Source organism: Carassius auratus, chromosome 33 (genome assembly GCF_003368295.1).
Source record: "Carassius auratus strain Wakin chromosome 33, ASM336829v1, whole genome shotgun sequence".
NCBI lineage: Eukaryota > Metazoa > Chordata > Actinopteri > Cypriniformes > Cyprinidae > Carassius > Carassius auratus.
Genome location: NC_039275.1, coordinates 3,418,911 through 3,435,220, shown reverse-complemented (window position 1 = coordinate 3,435,220; position 16,310 = coordinate 3,418,911). Strand labels below are relative to the sequence as shown.

The 16,310-nt window shown below is 34.8% G+C and overlaps 2 protein-coding genes and 1 pseudogene across 3 annotated transcripts; 2 read left to right on the top strand and 1 right to left on the bottom strand.

The window, feature by feature from the left end:
* The first annotated feature begins 5,297 nt into the window (after nucleotides 1-5,297).
* On the top strand, nucleotides 5,298-7,579 carry LOC113052751 (dynein light chain 1, cytoplasmic-like; annotated as a pseudogene).
* Nucleotides 7,580-8,394: 815 nt separating this feature from the next.
* On the bottom strand, nucleotides 8,395-10,940 carry LOC113052749 (60S ribosomal protein L6-like). Its single transcript, XM_026217179.1, has 6 exons — nucleotides 10,753-10,940; nucleotides 10,570-10,668; nucleotides 9,148-9,291; nucleotides 8,923-8,971; nucleotides 8,662-8,846; nucleotides 8,395-8,576 (listed from the first exon to the last, which is right to left on the bottom strand). The coding sequence occupies exons 1-6, from the start codon at nucleotides 10,903-10,905 to the stop codon at nucleotides 8,424-8,426; spliced, it is 783 nt and encodes a 260-aa protein (XP_026072964.1). The 5' UTR covers nucleotides 10,906-10,940; the 3' UTR covers nucleotides 8,395-8,423.
* A 2,806-nt stretch (nucleotides 10,941-13,746) lies between these two features.
* On the top strand, nucleotides 13,747-16,126 carry mrpl40 (mitochondrial ribosomal protein L40). Of its 2 annotated transcripts, none has more exons than XM_026217177.1 (4): nucleotides 13,747-13,911; nucleotides 14,022-14,099; nucleotides 14,329-14,484; nucleotides 15,426-16,126. In XM_026217177.1, exons 1-4 carry the CDS (start codon nucleotides 13,856-13,858, stop codon nucleotides 15,733-15,735), a joined length of 600 nt encoding a protein of 199 aa, XP_026072962.1. In that variant the 5' UTR covers nucleotides 13,747-13,855; the 3' UTR covers nucleotides 15,736-16,126. The 2 variants fall into 2 exon arrangements, with proteins under 2 accessions (XP_026072962.1, XP_026072963.1); XM_026217178.1 differs by having other exon boundaries at nucleotides 14,025-14,099; nucleotides 15,426-15,735.
* The last annotated feature ends 184 nt before the right edge of the window (nucleotides 16,127-16,310 follow it).

Here is a 16,310-nt window from a genome sequence, read left to right as displayed (position 1 = left end):
TCTGAATCAACCGAGTCGCGAACAGGCTCCGAAGTGCCGAACTGAATCAACCGAGTCGCGAACAGGCTCCGAATCGCCGATCTGAATCAACCGAGTCGCGAACAGGCTCCGAAGTGCCGAACTGAATCAACAGAGTCGCGAACAGGCTCCGAAGTGCCGAACTGAATCAACCGAGTCGCGAACAGTCTCCGAAGTGCAGATCTGAATTTACCGAGTCGCGAACAGGCTCCAAAGTGCCGATCTGAATCAAAACAATCAACAATACATCCTAAAAGAGTTCTATTTTTTTTTTAGAAAGAAAGAATACATTTTACTGACCCCAAACTTTTGAACTCTAGTGTTTATTGTTAGAAAATAATTATATTTTAAATAAATGCTCTTCTTTTTAACTTTTCATTCATCAAAGAATGCTGAAAGTAGTATCACAGTTCAGCAGCACAACTCTGATAATAAATCATCATATTAGAATGATTTCTAATAGAAAGATCATGTGACACTGAAGACTGGAGGAATGATGCTGAAAATCACAGAAATAAAATAGATTTTAATGTATATACAAATAGAAAAATGTTGTTTTATTCTATAATAATATTTAACTTTTCCCCTGTATTTTTGATCAAATAAATGCAGTTTTTATCAGTATACTCCTGTAAAAATAAAAAATAAAACATTAAAAAATCATTCTGATCCCAAATTCTGTGTGTGTGTGTGTGTGTGCATAGCACTTACACACTAATCCCCACAATAATAAAGATGTTAAATACTCATCTGTGGAGGAAATAATGTTGCATCATAATGAAAGGTTGTGTAAAGTACACTTTAAACATTTTTTCACTGATTTAGGGTAGAATAAGAATATTTACTGTATTGCGCAATTTAGTTCATATTTAGATACAATTTTAGATGCAATTTTACCTTTTATTTTCATCATCATCTTTAAGAGTTCATGATAATTTCTGTTCAACTTTATTTCTCAGTTGAGAAATCCATCCAAAACTCATAAAACACAACACATGCAACTATCGTACAAGAAGTATTGACATCCAAAAGTTCCGATCTGAATAAACCGAGTCGCGAACAGGCTCCGAAGCGCCGATCTGAATCAACCGAGGAGCGAACAGGCTCCGAAGCGCCGAACTGAATCAACCGAGTCGCGAACAGGCTCCGAAGCGCCGATCTGAATCAACCGAGGAGCGAACAGGCTCCGAAGCGCCGAACTGAATCAACCGAGGAGCGAACAGGCTCCGAAGCGCCGATCTGAATCAACCGAGTCGCGAACAGGCTCCGAAGCGCCGATCTGAATCAACCGAGGAGCGAACAGGCTCCGAATCGCCGAACTGAATCAACCGAGTCGCGAACAGGCTCCGAAGCGCCGATCTGAATCAACCGAGTCGCGAACAGGCTCCGAAGCGCCGAACTGAATCAACGGAGTCGCGAACAGGCTCCGAAGCGCCGAACTGAATCAACCGAGTCGCGAACAGGCTCCGAAGTGCGGATCTGAATCAACCGAGTCGCGACCAGGCTCCGAAGTGCCGATCTGAATCAAAACAATCAACAATACATCCTAAGAGAGTTCTATTTTTTTTAGAAAGATATTAGAATGATTTCTGAAGATCATGTGACACTGAAGACTGGAGGAATGATGCTGAAAATCACAGAAATTAAATAGATTTTAATGTATATTAAAATAGAAAAATGTTGTTTTACTCTATAATAATATTTAACTTTTTACCCCTGTATTTTTGGTCAAATAAATGCAGTGTTTTGATGAGTATACTCCTGTAAAAAAAGATACAAGAAAGAGAGAAAAAAAGAAAGAAAAATGTTGGGATTGAACACAGAGAAAGCAATAAAACAACTACATATCATGTAATGTACATTCAAATTACATTACATGGATATGTCACAGTTATACTAAATTAACAGATTGGTAAACTGAAAAAATCAATGAAATCAACAAGTGAGACAAATGTGAGCTTTCAATTAATAATTTTCCAAACCTAACTAAATAACTAAAGGCAAAGTTTTTCTTTAACTGCACGTAGATCACAAACTTCTGAAATCGGTTGATAAACGTGAACATTATTGTGTTTTTGTTCAGTAAAAACCGCAGCTCGCCGTTTACTTTCATTTGTTTTAAAGGTCCCCTTCTTCGTGATTCCATGTTTTAAACTTTAGTTAGTGTGTAATGTTGTTGTTAGAGAATAAATAATATATGTAAAGCTCAAAGTTCAATGCCAAGTGAGATATTTTATTTAACAGAATTTGCCTACAAAAAACGACCCGTTTGGACTACATCCCTCTAGTTCCTGCAGTAATGACGTCACTAAAACAGTTTTTTGACTAACCTCCGCCCACATGAATTCACAAAAAGGGGGGCGTGGCCTTGTTGCGCTCCGACGGAGAAGAAAGAAGAGCTGTGTTTGTGTTTGTCGACATCAGTGTTTGGAATAACGGCGTTTAAAAGAACAGCGTTAGGTAACGACGTTATTTTTTCAGTAACGGGGTAATCTAACTAATTACTTTTCCCGTCATTACAACGTCGTTTATCATTACTGAAAGTTAAATGCGGTGCGTTACTATGCATTGATTTAATAAACTATGCAATCTGAAGCCACCCCAGCTGGCTCACACAGCGAGTGTGGAGGTGTGTTAAAAACGAGATAAACGATTATGATTGGCTAAGGCAGAGTCATTTGTTTCATGGTAGCCAATCAGAGTCAGTGTTTTTACACACATGCCGGCACACGCGCCAGCGCCAGCGCCAGCGGCGCAAAACACACACACAGCTACACAGAGATTCAAAGCAGCAGCAGAGATGGTGAGTCAGGAGCAATCCGATGAAAAGTTGTCATTTTCAAGGTGGAGATATAAGCGCTACTTCAAATTCATTGTGGTCACAGGCAATATCGCGCATGTAATGTGTACATGTAATGTGTGACACACGCATCTACAAAGCTAGTGGCCCAAAAGACTTTTCTTACAAAGATAATACTTGAAGTGCAGGATAAAACTCTTGCTGTCTTTTGACGTGCAATAAATATCGAAAGTTATGTACGAACATCTGTCTGTTCTACTCATTTCAACTGACTTGTGAAAACTGCTAAAAATAAATAAATAATAATAATTCTTTGACATATCAATTTATTTATTTTTTACAGTAACGCAAATAGTTACTTTCCCTGGTAACGAGTTACTTTTATTATAGAGTAATTCAGTTACTAACTCAGTTACTTTTTGGAACAAGTAGTGAGTAAATATAACTAATTACTTTTTTAAAGTAACGTTCCCAACAGTGGTCACCATGTCGTCGAAACGCGGTTATATTCATCTCTGAGTCAAATCTTTGTTTGGGCTTCCCAGAGACACTTTATTTGGAGATTGATGGTTACAATTTATGTTTAACTCGGTTCCGGAAAATTATAATCCACAAACTATGTGCAGCACATTTTGCTGAGGACAGCTTGCTGAGGACAACTTTCTCAATCTCAATCAGTTTAATGCCGGATTCGCACAAAGATTTTTCTTGAAAGATGGAGCAGTTCCCTCTTTGTCTGGAGAAGGCGTTGTTTATGGAACACAACTGGTAAGTGTATTTTATTATTTAAATTGGTGCGTTTAACAGTTTCTGTAACTTATTACACAAAGGGCAACGCTGTTTAGCTTTGTTAACTAGATGTTAGGGCTGTGCAAAAAAAAACGAATGCGATTTCTCATCAGTAAAAACGCTCCTGTGACTATAAATACATCTCCTGCACATGCTCCTGCCCACTTGCTTCTCAAAACTACTCCAAAACTATTCCAATCGCGTTTCCAGGAGGGCAGCGTGCTGTAATCTGCTGTGGAATCACAACACAGGAACCACTGGCCCAATCAGAACTCATTACATATTTCTGAAGGAGGGACTTTATAGAACAAGGAAGACATCAGCCCGTTTTTATCATAGACAGTAAAAGAAATGAACACAGCGACCCCATTGGAACTCAATTGAGACAAGTGAAGCCCATTTTTTGCATTTTTTAGCACTTCCGTTTCTGACGCGCAGACTCAAACGAAGCTTGACGACGTCAAACCTATCTGCAAGATGTAAATCTTCTAGTAGCTGTGCGTGCAAACTGCCATCGTTAATCTTGCAGAGACGGTGAGCTTGAGCCGGGAGTTCTTTGGCGTGAGTGAGCAGGAGTAAGTATTCTGATTAATTATTTTGTATAGTATTTTAAAATGTAACGCCAGTACGCCATATTAGGTTAATTGCCTGCGAGCTTCTGTAATTTCTTTACTGTGCGACAGAGAGTCCAGTGGTCATGACGCAATCGTTAGCCTATTTTTACAAAAACTGTTTATACGGGGCCATAATGTAACATAGAAGGTAATGGAGCCCTTTATACATTGTCGTGTATCTTTAGAAATAAATCATGGACAAACGGAGTCTTTAAACGCCTCAGATGTAAAGTTATTCACTGTCAAAGTGATGCCAAAATGAATGGGAGTCAATGGGAATGCTAACGCAAGTGAAGTTCTGCTAAAAGATGGCAGCCCCCACCCGACTTCAACTTCCGGTCGAGTTCCTTGCCGCCTGGTTTTTATGACAGTGAAAACAGCGGTATACAGATAGGTGAATTGTGTGAAAAATACTGTATTTTTTTACACGCAAAACATGAACATATGTTATATTGCACAATGTAAACACAATCAAAGCTTCAAAAAGTGCGTAAAACGGGACCTTTAAGGCAGTCTTACCCTCACTAACATGGCGGTTGTCTTTTATTAAAAATCGTTTGATATGTACTGAGTATTTATGCGTTTTAACCTAAATCACAGTAGCGTACATCTGAGGGTGTCAAAAGGGTGGTCAAAACAGGACAGAAAATAGACTAATAAATGATGATACATACAAAATAATAAATTAGGTACTTTGTGACTCCTTTAATACTGTCTTTCCTTACAGGAATTTGACCGAGAGCATTAACACGTATTGCATTGAAGGCAAAAGCTTTTATTTTTATACAAACATTGTTATATGTTTAGATATTTATCCTAAAAATTAAATTAATAGTTTTCCCCAACTATTCTTTCTGATGTCAGGCATTACAGGGTTAACTGTCACACTTTTTGCGAAGTTTCTATGGTCTGCTGCAATAGACAATATTTTTTCACCTCATTCATATATTTATTAAAAAATACCCATTTCAAACTTCGGTTAAGAATAAACATCTCCATGCCCTCTTAATCCCGCCTTTTTTCCGGATTTCTCTGTTGCTATGGAGACGAGCGAAGCGTGTCAGGCGCAAGGCATGACGGTCTGATATAAAATGCAGAGATACATTGCAGCGAGACTCTGCAAAGCCGACCAATCAGAGAGCCGGGCCTGGCAGCGACAGCCAATGGAAGGCGAGAGCAGGAGGAGCCAACGGCAGTTACACACCTACGTTACTTTTGTGCTGAGCATACAGTGGAGCATCACGCGCTGCAAACACTTCTATCTTCTCTCCGTGGCAACAAATCTGCAAATAAACAAGGTAAAATATTGACTCAATCCGTTTGATGCATATCAGTCTGTAGAAATAATCATCCTGTGTTTTATCTGTCTCGCTCAGACTAAGCGATGTTGTACCATTCGCACACCTATATTTCAACCATGCCCTTAAACATAAAAAAAAAAAAATATAATAAAAGGTTTCATTAGGATATAAATAAAAAATATTCATAATTATTTCACCAAACATTTTAAAAAAGGAAAAATAACCACGACGCCTTTCATCTATCGTTTAATAATAAAAAACAAGCTTTTTAAAAGCCACAAGTTGATTTAATTACTTAAGACTATTTTATTTAATTAACTACTTAATGAAAAATTAGATATGCATCAATTTAAAATAATTATCTTAAGTTAGGTGTAATAATAATAATCATAGGTGGTGCTGAGGACAATCTTAAGCTCAGGTGACCATGGCAACGTTAACCTGGTGAAGTTATGCAATAGTGATGGAATAAAGGCTGTGGAGCATCTCATGTGCTGATGATGTTATATAACACCCATCCGCTCGGCTCTGAGCAGATGCTGGAGGACTGTGGGTTTGGGGTGAGCCCTAGATAGGGTACATCACAGGGTGCTGCTCAGACTGAGCCCTGTTTAACTCCTTCATTCATCATCACATGTCTCTGTCTCTCCAGATCCATGATGTCGGACAGAAAGGCGGTGATCAAGAACGCAGACATGTCTGAGGAGATGCAGCAGGACGCTGTGGAGTGTGCAACACAAGCCCTCGAGAAGTACAACATCGAGAAGGACATCGCCGCCTACATCAAGAAGGTGAATGAAAACATATATAACATAATAAAAACATATATGGATTCTATTAATTAAATTATATAACCCAACTTAAAATATGATAAAAACATAAGACCACTTTTACAATTATTCATTTTAATGAAAATTAATTAATTCATTAAAAGTCTATTTTTATTTATTGATAACATTAGATGTTATGTGATTTTCGCATTTTAATTAAGTTCGATTAATTTATGAAAAATTATGAATTATGAAAAATATTGATTCATATAATCTAACTGAATTAAAATGCTAAAATCATTTCATTTTTATTCATTTATCAGTTATTAATTAGTTTTTTTATTATTAAATTACAGAAAATTTGTTTAAATTTATTAATAATATATATGGATTTTATTAATGTAATTATATAATCCTAAACTTAAATTAAAATATACTGAAAACATAAAACACACTTTTACATTTACATTAATATTTAATGTATTCATAATAATCTATTTTAATAACTGTATTCATCTTCTACTTGATTATGTCCACAATTTATTGGGGATTTCAAACCTCTAAAATTTTAAGTTTATTTCTGTTATCAACAAATTTTAATTAATAATTGTATCATTTTTTTATTAATTTATGTATTTCACAATGATCCATGGGATTGTAGTTATTTTCCTCATTAAAGTTATTAAATTCAAAAGCTTATATCTCTTTCTTTAAAAAAAAAAACATGTTAGTACTTTTTGCTTCAACTTTAAAGTTCATAATGTTTTTTTTTTTTTTTTATCCCGATGGGAAAAAAATGAATGGAAAAAAACAAATCCCCAACCAATGCAGCTGAAAAAGATATTCACTCTCAAATACAAAAAACATTTCATATTAACCTATAAACATGTTTCCTTGCAGGAGTTTGACAAAAAGTACAACCCCACCTGGCATTGCATTGTGGGAAGGAACTTCGGCAGCTACGTGACTCACGAGACCAAACACTTCATCTACTTCTACCTGGGTCAGGTGGCCATCCTGCTCTTCAAATCGGGCTGAGCGACGGCACCCATTCGTTTCAAGACCACTATGAACTGACTGTACTGACTTGGCGAACCATTCCTGCACTGGGACCTGCCTTCCTTCTCTCGGCTGCTTCTACTTTTGTTCTAATAATTGTTTAGAAAAGGCCTGTGTCAAAGGGAAATGCCATAAAGAAACTTGTATTTATTTTTGTTTTCTATACACAGTTTGAGCGTTTTATGTCACCTGCGTTTTTTTAATTAAAGCAAAATGGTTTGAATGTTGGCCTGGAGTTTCTTGTCTTCAGGAGATGTGCTGATGATTAATCAGTGACTTCCAAACTCTCACAATTCTACATGTTTTTTTTTTTTTTTTACTAAGAAACAGAAAATATATATATATATATATTTATACGAATGATACATGCATGTGTGAATATTAATAATTAAACTTTGTTTAGCCTTTAATTAATTATTATTTCTTTAATAATGATAATAAATGACTATACTTAAAAAACAAATTTTGAATATTGTTACCCAGATATTATTAGTTTAATTACAATAATCTGCATTAAAATGCTCCCACATCTAATTATTTATACATTAAATGCTAAAAGATTATTAGATTTTTTTTGTGTGTGCCTTTACACCTTCCTATGGATTTGCTCAAGTCGGTTTACAAAGAGTACAAGATCTAGAAAGTGTCATTGCTTAAAACTATTTACTTTTCATGCGACTGCAATGAGACGCTTGCAAAGCCATTTCTAAAAAAACTACATAACATCCTGATCTTTTTATTTTACTAAAATGCAGAACGATTATCTGGTAAAAGAAATCTGGGGAAACTGTGATAAAATTTAATTCATGCAGAATTAATTAACATAATTGGCTGTTTAAATGCACTTTAATATATTTTGAAATCCCACTATTTGTGCATTTTACAATGGTCTTATTGCATGTTTGTTTAAACCATTTATTGATAGATTTATTTATAAATCAGATGCATGTGTAAAATCCATTATTACTCCGTTCTACACACTTACAGTCAGCCCTCGTCCAGTCACGTTAAATAATGCATGGAACAAAGAGGCACAGAAAGTGTCTGGGTTGCCACAGATTTTATTCACACTTTAGAAAACCAGTTTGTGTGGATAGACTCCGTTAGACAGGCAGAACGTGGAGCGCAGGTATCCTTTGAGATCGGGAACCTTCTTGATCAGAGGAAGCAGCTGAGAATCCACCGCTTTCTGGTCGGCCTTCCGCTGCTCCGTCAACTGGTACTTCTGCAGAACCACAAAACACACACGAGATCAGAAAACATCAGTAGAGTCGTGCAAAACCATCCAGTGCGTGGAGAACCGGTCTCACCTCCTTCTCCGTGTCGAAGATCTCTCCCTCCTGGTGCTTGGGTCTCCTCAGCTTCTTCTTCTTGAAGTAAGAGTCGGTCAGTGTTTTGGGGATCTTCACGCTAGAGATGTCCACTTTGGTGGTTGTGGCGATGCAGAACTTCTGGTGAGCTCTCCGCAGAGGCACTCGGTTCAGAGCCAGAGGACCTGAGAGAGACCAGATCAATTATTCACTGCAACAAACCCCCTCCATCGCTTCAGACGGCAGATGTCCATCACGTACCAGTGACGAGGAGGAGACCGGTGCCCAGCTGCTTGAGGAAGACCACGCGCTGCAGAAGAAAACGGATTGACCGTTAACAGCGTCGAGACTCACGTGAACCTCTTTTGCATTTTAAATATCAAGTGTGGTTTAATATTGTTGAGCTCAGATGAACGGTGGTCGAGTGTTTGTGTGGCTGCATGCTGGGATCCTAAAAAGACGGATAAATGGGGAATGTGTGTGTACCTTCCCACGGTGGCGACCGGTCAGCAGGATCAGGACCGTCCCGGGGGTGATGGACTTGCGTAGTTTCCTGCGGTGCTGAGAGAAGGCCTTGATGCCGTGACTCCGCAGCTTACGGGGCACGTCTTCTGTGGGATAGTAACGCGGCTGGACACCAAACAGACGTGAAAGAAGAACACAATGTTGAATGCAATTCGGAAATCAGCCAAACTCTGCATATAATTTGATAAACTAAGCGGATAAAGAGTGTCATATCTTAATATTTGGATCATTATCTGATAACTTCAATGAGATGCACAAAAAAAAAAAAGAAGTTTAATGTGTGTCCCTGGAGCACAAAAGCAGTCATGTATTTGTAGCAATAGCCAAAAATACATAGTATGGATCAATAGTATTGTTTTTTTCAATGCTAAAAATCATTAGGATATTAAGTAAAGATCATGTTCCTTGAAGATAGTTTGTAAATATTCTACTGTAAATGTTTCAAAACTTTGTTATGCATTGCTAACGACTTAATTTGGACAACTTTAAAAATGATTTTCTCAGTATTTAGATTTTGTTTTGCATCCTTGGATTCCAGATTTTCAAATGGTTGCATCTCGGCCAAATATTGTCGAATCCTAATAAACTGCACATCAATAGAAATCTCAGTTAACATCTCAGTTTTGTGCTCCGTGGTCACACATTACTAACATTTATCCACTTTCAAATCTGACAAGAAATTCCAGTGATGCAAGGGGGAAAAAAAATCCTCAAAATTCATTTTATTTGAATCATTAAACCTAAGAAAATATAAATCTAAGAATTACCAGCATCAGCTCCTTCGAATTCAGTTTATTTCCTTAATTATCCCTTCTTGCATCATTTTCATTAGAAATTTGATTTGACTAGCATTTTTACCAATCAGAAAATTTTAAGTAACCGCTACTTTGAATTCAATGGATTACATTTAATTCCTTACTTTTTTTCTTTCAATGTGTCTTGCATCACATTGGTTCACGTTTTCAATATTCATGAGAAATTTTCAATTTCGTAACATTTTAAAACTATTACTTTTTACTTATAGCTTGACTCATGACTGCACACAAAAATATGAAACCTACATATTCAATTTTAGCAAAAAAAATATTTAACTTTCGTAACTTTCACTTTTTTTTCCATTTTGCCATGGTTCATCAATAGACATGCATGTTGATGAACAAAATGTAGCCCCAAAAGTGTGAAAGATACATGAAAGATCAAAGAAGGCTAAACACACTTCACAAAAGTCTTAAAACATCAATTTATGTTCTAGATCACAGAAAATCTGCATTAAACAAGCTCAAACTAGAGTTAAAATGGACCCAAGTGCATAAGATGCAAGTTTCCGGTTATACAACTCTGACCCCCAAACAAGATCTCAGTGATCTGGTCATGAATCCTCACCAGTTTGCGCAGTTTGACCGCACGGGTGCCTCCGTTCTTGTCTCCACCGACAGTTTTGACGACTTTGGTGGGAGCCCTTTCCTTTATCTTCTTCTCAACCTGAAACACCAATACAGACGGTTAGAAAACCCCAGGTTTGAGCTGAGACCTGTGACCCTGCAGTGAAGACACAAACACATTTACCTTGGTCACAGGAGCTGTAGTCTTCCTCTTGTACATGGCCCGGCGAGCGTACATGGCCGAGCGGGAATACCGTCCGATGCCCCGAACCAGGACAGGGTTACGGCTGCCATGCTTATGAGCCGCCTTCTTCTTCTTCTTATCGCCCTCAGCCATCTAAGAAAACACAGTGACTTTAGTTATTAAAGCATGCATGCACACAAAACACATCCATTACTCATGAGCTGCTCTCAAAATATATCCATTACGAAAAGTGCTACACAAGAGAATTGAGCCGTTTTTTAAATACCATCAGTACTTCTAGTCTACCATGCTCATAAATGGTTGGGAAAAGCATTAATATCTCAACTGATGCATTTAGAACTGTTACTTCAATGAATGGTCGCTCAGTATACATATGTGTGTTATATATACATAAACACTATGTACGTTATAAATACATACGGGCATTTAAATAAATAAATATACAAGTCTTCAGCATGGTGCTACAGTAACAGCGTGACCTGATGTAGCAGTGCTAACAGGCTAAAGCTAATATATAAACATATATACACATCTATACACGCTGACAAACATCGTTTTATGATGTACTCCACACTATATTCACATAAAACCCGTCACGATCGAGTTTAATGTCTTTAATGCGAATATAAACACAGAAATCGCGCTTCGGTTCGCGCGTACCCGGCGTCAGGCCCCGACGCTCATGATATACGTTAAAACACACATTACATCCACAGATATTCACGGTTATCAGTGCTATAGGTTTTCTTAAACATTCATTCGTGATGCAAAGTGAGATTTTAGTATCAGATGAATCGGATTAACGCAGATTGTATTTGAGGAGAACCAAGACGGACGCCACAGTTACCTTTAGCTAGAGGAAAAAAGACTGACATCCGGGCACTTGACGTATATATAGGCGTGACGTGGGTTTGTCTTTCGTCGTGTTCTTGTCTTAAAGGCGCAGTGTCAAGAGTGGAGTCAAAAAGCAATAAATCATCTTTTCATTTTAGGATTCATACAGTACAGTTGTTAACCACTGTCCATACATGCAGTTTTCTCATGCGTATCATGCATACATTCTTTTTTTATTAAGTAAATAAAATAAAATTATTACTAAGTAAAGTGTAATTTATTCCTGTGATGCACTGCTGTATTTCCAGCATCATTCCTACAGTCTTCAGTGTCCCATGATCTTCAAAAATCATGAAAATATGCTGATTCACTGCTATATGTACGCCTTTTGAGTCAAATTTCTAATTCCAGGAATGATATTTCAAAGTTGTTATTTTTAAAATAGTTTACATTGGTTTATTTCTATGCAGCTAGCTGTGAAACATGTAAGAAGATAACGTTGGATTAATTCAAACAGAAGGTGAAGACTAAAGGTTATTATTAAAGTTTGTTTGTTTATAATTAATATTTAAGTCCTACATTAAAAAATATTTTAGTAAAAATAATTTTTTTTAAAGGCGGTTAACTCTATCATAGGTTATTTATTTTATTTGCATTCAGATCTCAGAAATTTTTTTTTAGTGTAATATTCTATATAATATTTTATATGTATATATGTCTTTTGTTTGTGTTTTGATGTCAGAAAAGAGTTTTTATGTGATGTTGAAGTTACTTTTATTTATACTATAGTTATACTATATTTTTGTACTAATATTTATAAGTTTGCTATTTATTAATTACTTTATTTCCTACATTTTAATAAGAAACAAAAAAAAAACTTTTTCAATTTACTTTAATACCAAAACGTTTTTTATTTTTATTTTAAAAGGTTTTTTTTTTTTTGGTGTTAAATTGTCTAGAAAAAAATAAAATAAAAATAAATTCCAAACACAAACGAATTCTTACCTTAAAAACAAAATGCATTCCTTATTTCTTTTATTATTATTATTATTATTATTATTATTATTATTATTATTATTATTATTATTATTATTATTATTATTATTATTAATAATATTATTATTATTATTATTATTATTATTATTATTATTATTATTATTATTATTATTATTATTATTATTATTATTTAGTCATTTAGCAGATGCTTTTATCCAAAGCAATTTACAAATGAGGACAACAGTAGCAAAAAACAACTAAAAACAGATCCAAAACTAAAAGCTAAAACTTTATAAACACCTTTACACATTTCAAAACTAAATAAATTATATACAAATGACAAATGCAAACAACAACATTTCAAAACATTTAACATTTAACTGAAAAACTAAAAAATTAAGCTAAAAACTATTCAAAATATTAATAAAATTAATATTAATATATTTCTTATTTATTTTATTTATTTTCTATGTTTCTTTAACACTGCATGAAACATTTTCAAACTTCTTCCATGAAATATGAGAATTTTTTTTGTGAAACTAAACTTTTTTATTTTTTATTTTTATGAAATGTTGCTAAATTATTACTCCTATGCTTTTTTCATTATGGTATGCCCCAAGAATCCATTAATATGCAAATTATATGCATTGTATAGAATGGGAATATCAATTTTAATGTACATTTCTATGCAGATATTCCATAAAGTACATTAGTATATTTTTAATATCATAGTTGAGAAACATCCTCATACTAAAGTTTGGCTAAAAATAGCCTGAAACCTAAAAACTGATCATTGAATGAAAAAAATAAATAATTGTTTTTAACAAACCATGCGTTTCATGCCTATTTATTTATTAATAACTTATTAACCTCTATAAAAATATATATATTTTTAAATCAATTTGTTTGTAAGTGTAAAGCAATCACATAAAAAAATAAAACGTTTTTTGCCCTTAGCATTCACTTCACAACATTCGACAAACTTTACTTTACATTCGAAAAAATATTACGTCACGAAATTACAATAACATATCACTTTTCATGTAAGCGTTTTATTTTATTTTTTTAATATATTTAATAAGTATGTTATATAATTATACTTTATATCATTCAAAGATGAAAATGTATAAATGTGGAAAGTGCGTCTGTAGAAGCGGACGTGACCTACAGATCCACGTTGGACACCGGAAAATATAAAGCGCTTTTTAATTTCTCAGAATTGATGTTTATAAACTCGATATTGCTGTAAATTATGGCAGGGATTGTGTGTCGTACTGCAAGCCGGATTATATCGAGTCAAGCATCATGGTAACGTTACGAATTTGACTTTAGATATCCATGTGCATGCGTTAACAGTAACGTTGTATTTCTCTTTATTATGATCATTATGATGATAATAATGAATTATTCTTTTACAGTAGCAGTTCTGTGGTTGCTGTCAGACACAGTCACTGGTTTACATCAGTGCTTTCAGTTAAAACATCAATGCCATTAAGGTCAGTGCAGATACAAACTATTCCCTTACTGTACTGGATGTAATAAGTCACCATACCATATTGTGCAAGATATGTATTTTTATTTATTAATATAAAATATATATCAACACTATAGAAAGAGAAATTGTTTTAAAAAAATATTTGTATAATATTTAAAATATAAATTTATTTTTTGTAAGAGTGTTTCATTGTATTAAATGCATTAACATATGTTGCTTGTACTCCACAGAGCAGAACCCAAGAAGAAGAAGAAGGTGGATCCGCGCCGAGAGATAATGATGAAGGAGCGTTTAAAGAAGAAGCTCAAAAGGCTGGAGAAAGTTCCTCCCGAACTGATTCCCATCGAAGACTTTATTACACCCGCTAAGTGCTTTGATGAGACCAGGTAAAAGCATGCATCTTTAACTAAACTTCTGATTAAAAGTCATTTATTCCTTATTATCTTCTAGATGTACTTGTCAAATCTGTGGATGAATGGGAATTGTGTTTGGAATAATTTGTTCTGCTTATCGAGACTGCATTTATTTAGTCATAAATGCAGTAAAAATGTAATTATTATTAGCTATTTGAATATATTGTAAAATGTAAATTATTCCTGTGATCAAATGTGAATTTGTTTTAGCATCATTACTCTTTTTCTGCTCACCATGGCTGCATTTATTTGATCAAAAATACAGTAAAAATGTGAAATATTATTTGAATAAAAAAAAACTATTTTCTATTCGAATATATTGTAAACTGTAATTTATTTCAGTTGTAATAATATATTAATAATATTAGTAATAATATAAAAATTTTAATAATTTCAAATTTTTACTGTATTTTTGATCAAATAAATTCAGCTTCGGTGAGCAGAAAAAGAGTAATGATGCTGAAAATTTAGCGCTGCATCACCGAAATAAATTCTATTTTAATATATACTCACATAGAAAACAGCTATTTTAAATTGTAATAATATTTTACAATTTTACTGTGTTTTTGATCAAATAAATGCAGCCTCGGTGAGCAGAAAAAGAGTAATGATGCTGACAATTCAGCTGCACATCACAGAAATAAATTCTATTTTAATATATACTTGCATAGAAAACAGCTATATTAAATTCTAATAATATTACACATTTTTACTGTATTTTTGTATAAATGAACGCAGCCTTGGTGAGCAGAAAAGCTTATTTCAAAAACATTTATACCCCAAAAATATTAAACAAACTTCTTGTTTTGTTAACTTGAATTATTGATTTTCAGAAAATGTTTTTAAATTGTACAAAGGGTGGAACCTCTTTTTATTGCGATTAGGTAATTTGAGCTAAATTGTGTACTCTCCAGGATCCGTGACGCTCCTAAACTGTCTTTTGAGGAGAGCGAGCGCAGAGCTCTTCTGCTGAAGGAATGGTCCAGATACAAGTACAGCCAGCACCAGACGGAGATGGACACCATCAAGGAGGCTCTGGAGGCTCAGAGACAAGCGCTGGACGAGCTGAAACTGGAGTCAGAAGAGCTTTATAAAGCAGCGCTCAGTCCAGATACAGACTTGTTCCCTTTCCAGCACGAGGGGCCGAGTTACACGCCTCCCATTACAAACCATGAGGCTCCAGAGGGCAAATACAACGACATTACACGAGTATACACACAGTGAGGAGAGTCTGATGATGGTCTGATGATGAAGATGAAGAGCAGCTGTCAAAACATCAGAGAAGTGGACTGTGACAAGAATGAATCGAATTCAATTTATAACTGTGTTGGGAATTGTTTAATTAAATCTTGTTGCAGCAACTCGAGAGAGAGGTTGTGAATGTGGAATACAAATAAAAAACATTTTTTTTTGCAATTGCATAATTATATATTTACTATAATTTCTGAATTTGCACCACAGTAAAATAAGGTCTCTAGTGAAACAATGACGTCCAAACTTTTGTAAAAACATCCGCTTGTTTTAATGCATAAATGCCTGTATAGAATTAAAAAACCTTTCGAAGAGAGGCTTTGTGATTTATGTCAAATGGAAAATAAACAAGTTATTGGTGCTATATTGACTTTTTCATGAAATGCTTATACTTCAAGATCTTTATTGATTGCATGTTTAAGTTCTGCATTAAACTTGATCAAGGATTTTTTTTAAAGATGGTTTTTGCACTGAGCACCGGGAAAAAATCAGGTCTATAACAGAACAGAAATGCATCGGTCCATGTTAAGGCCTTAAAAGATTAGGAT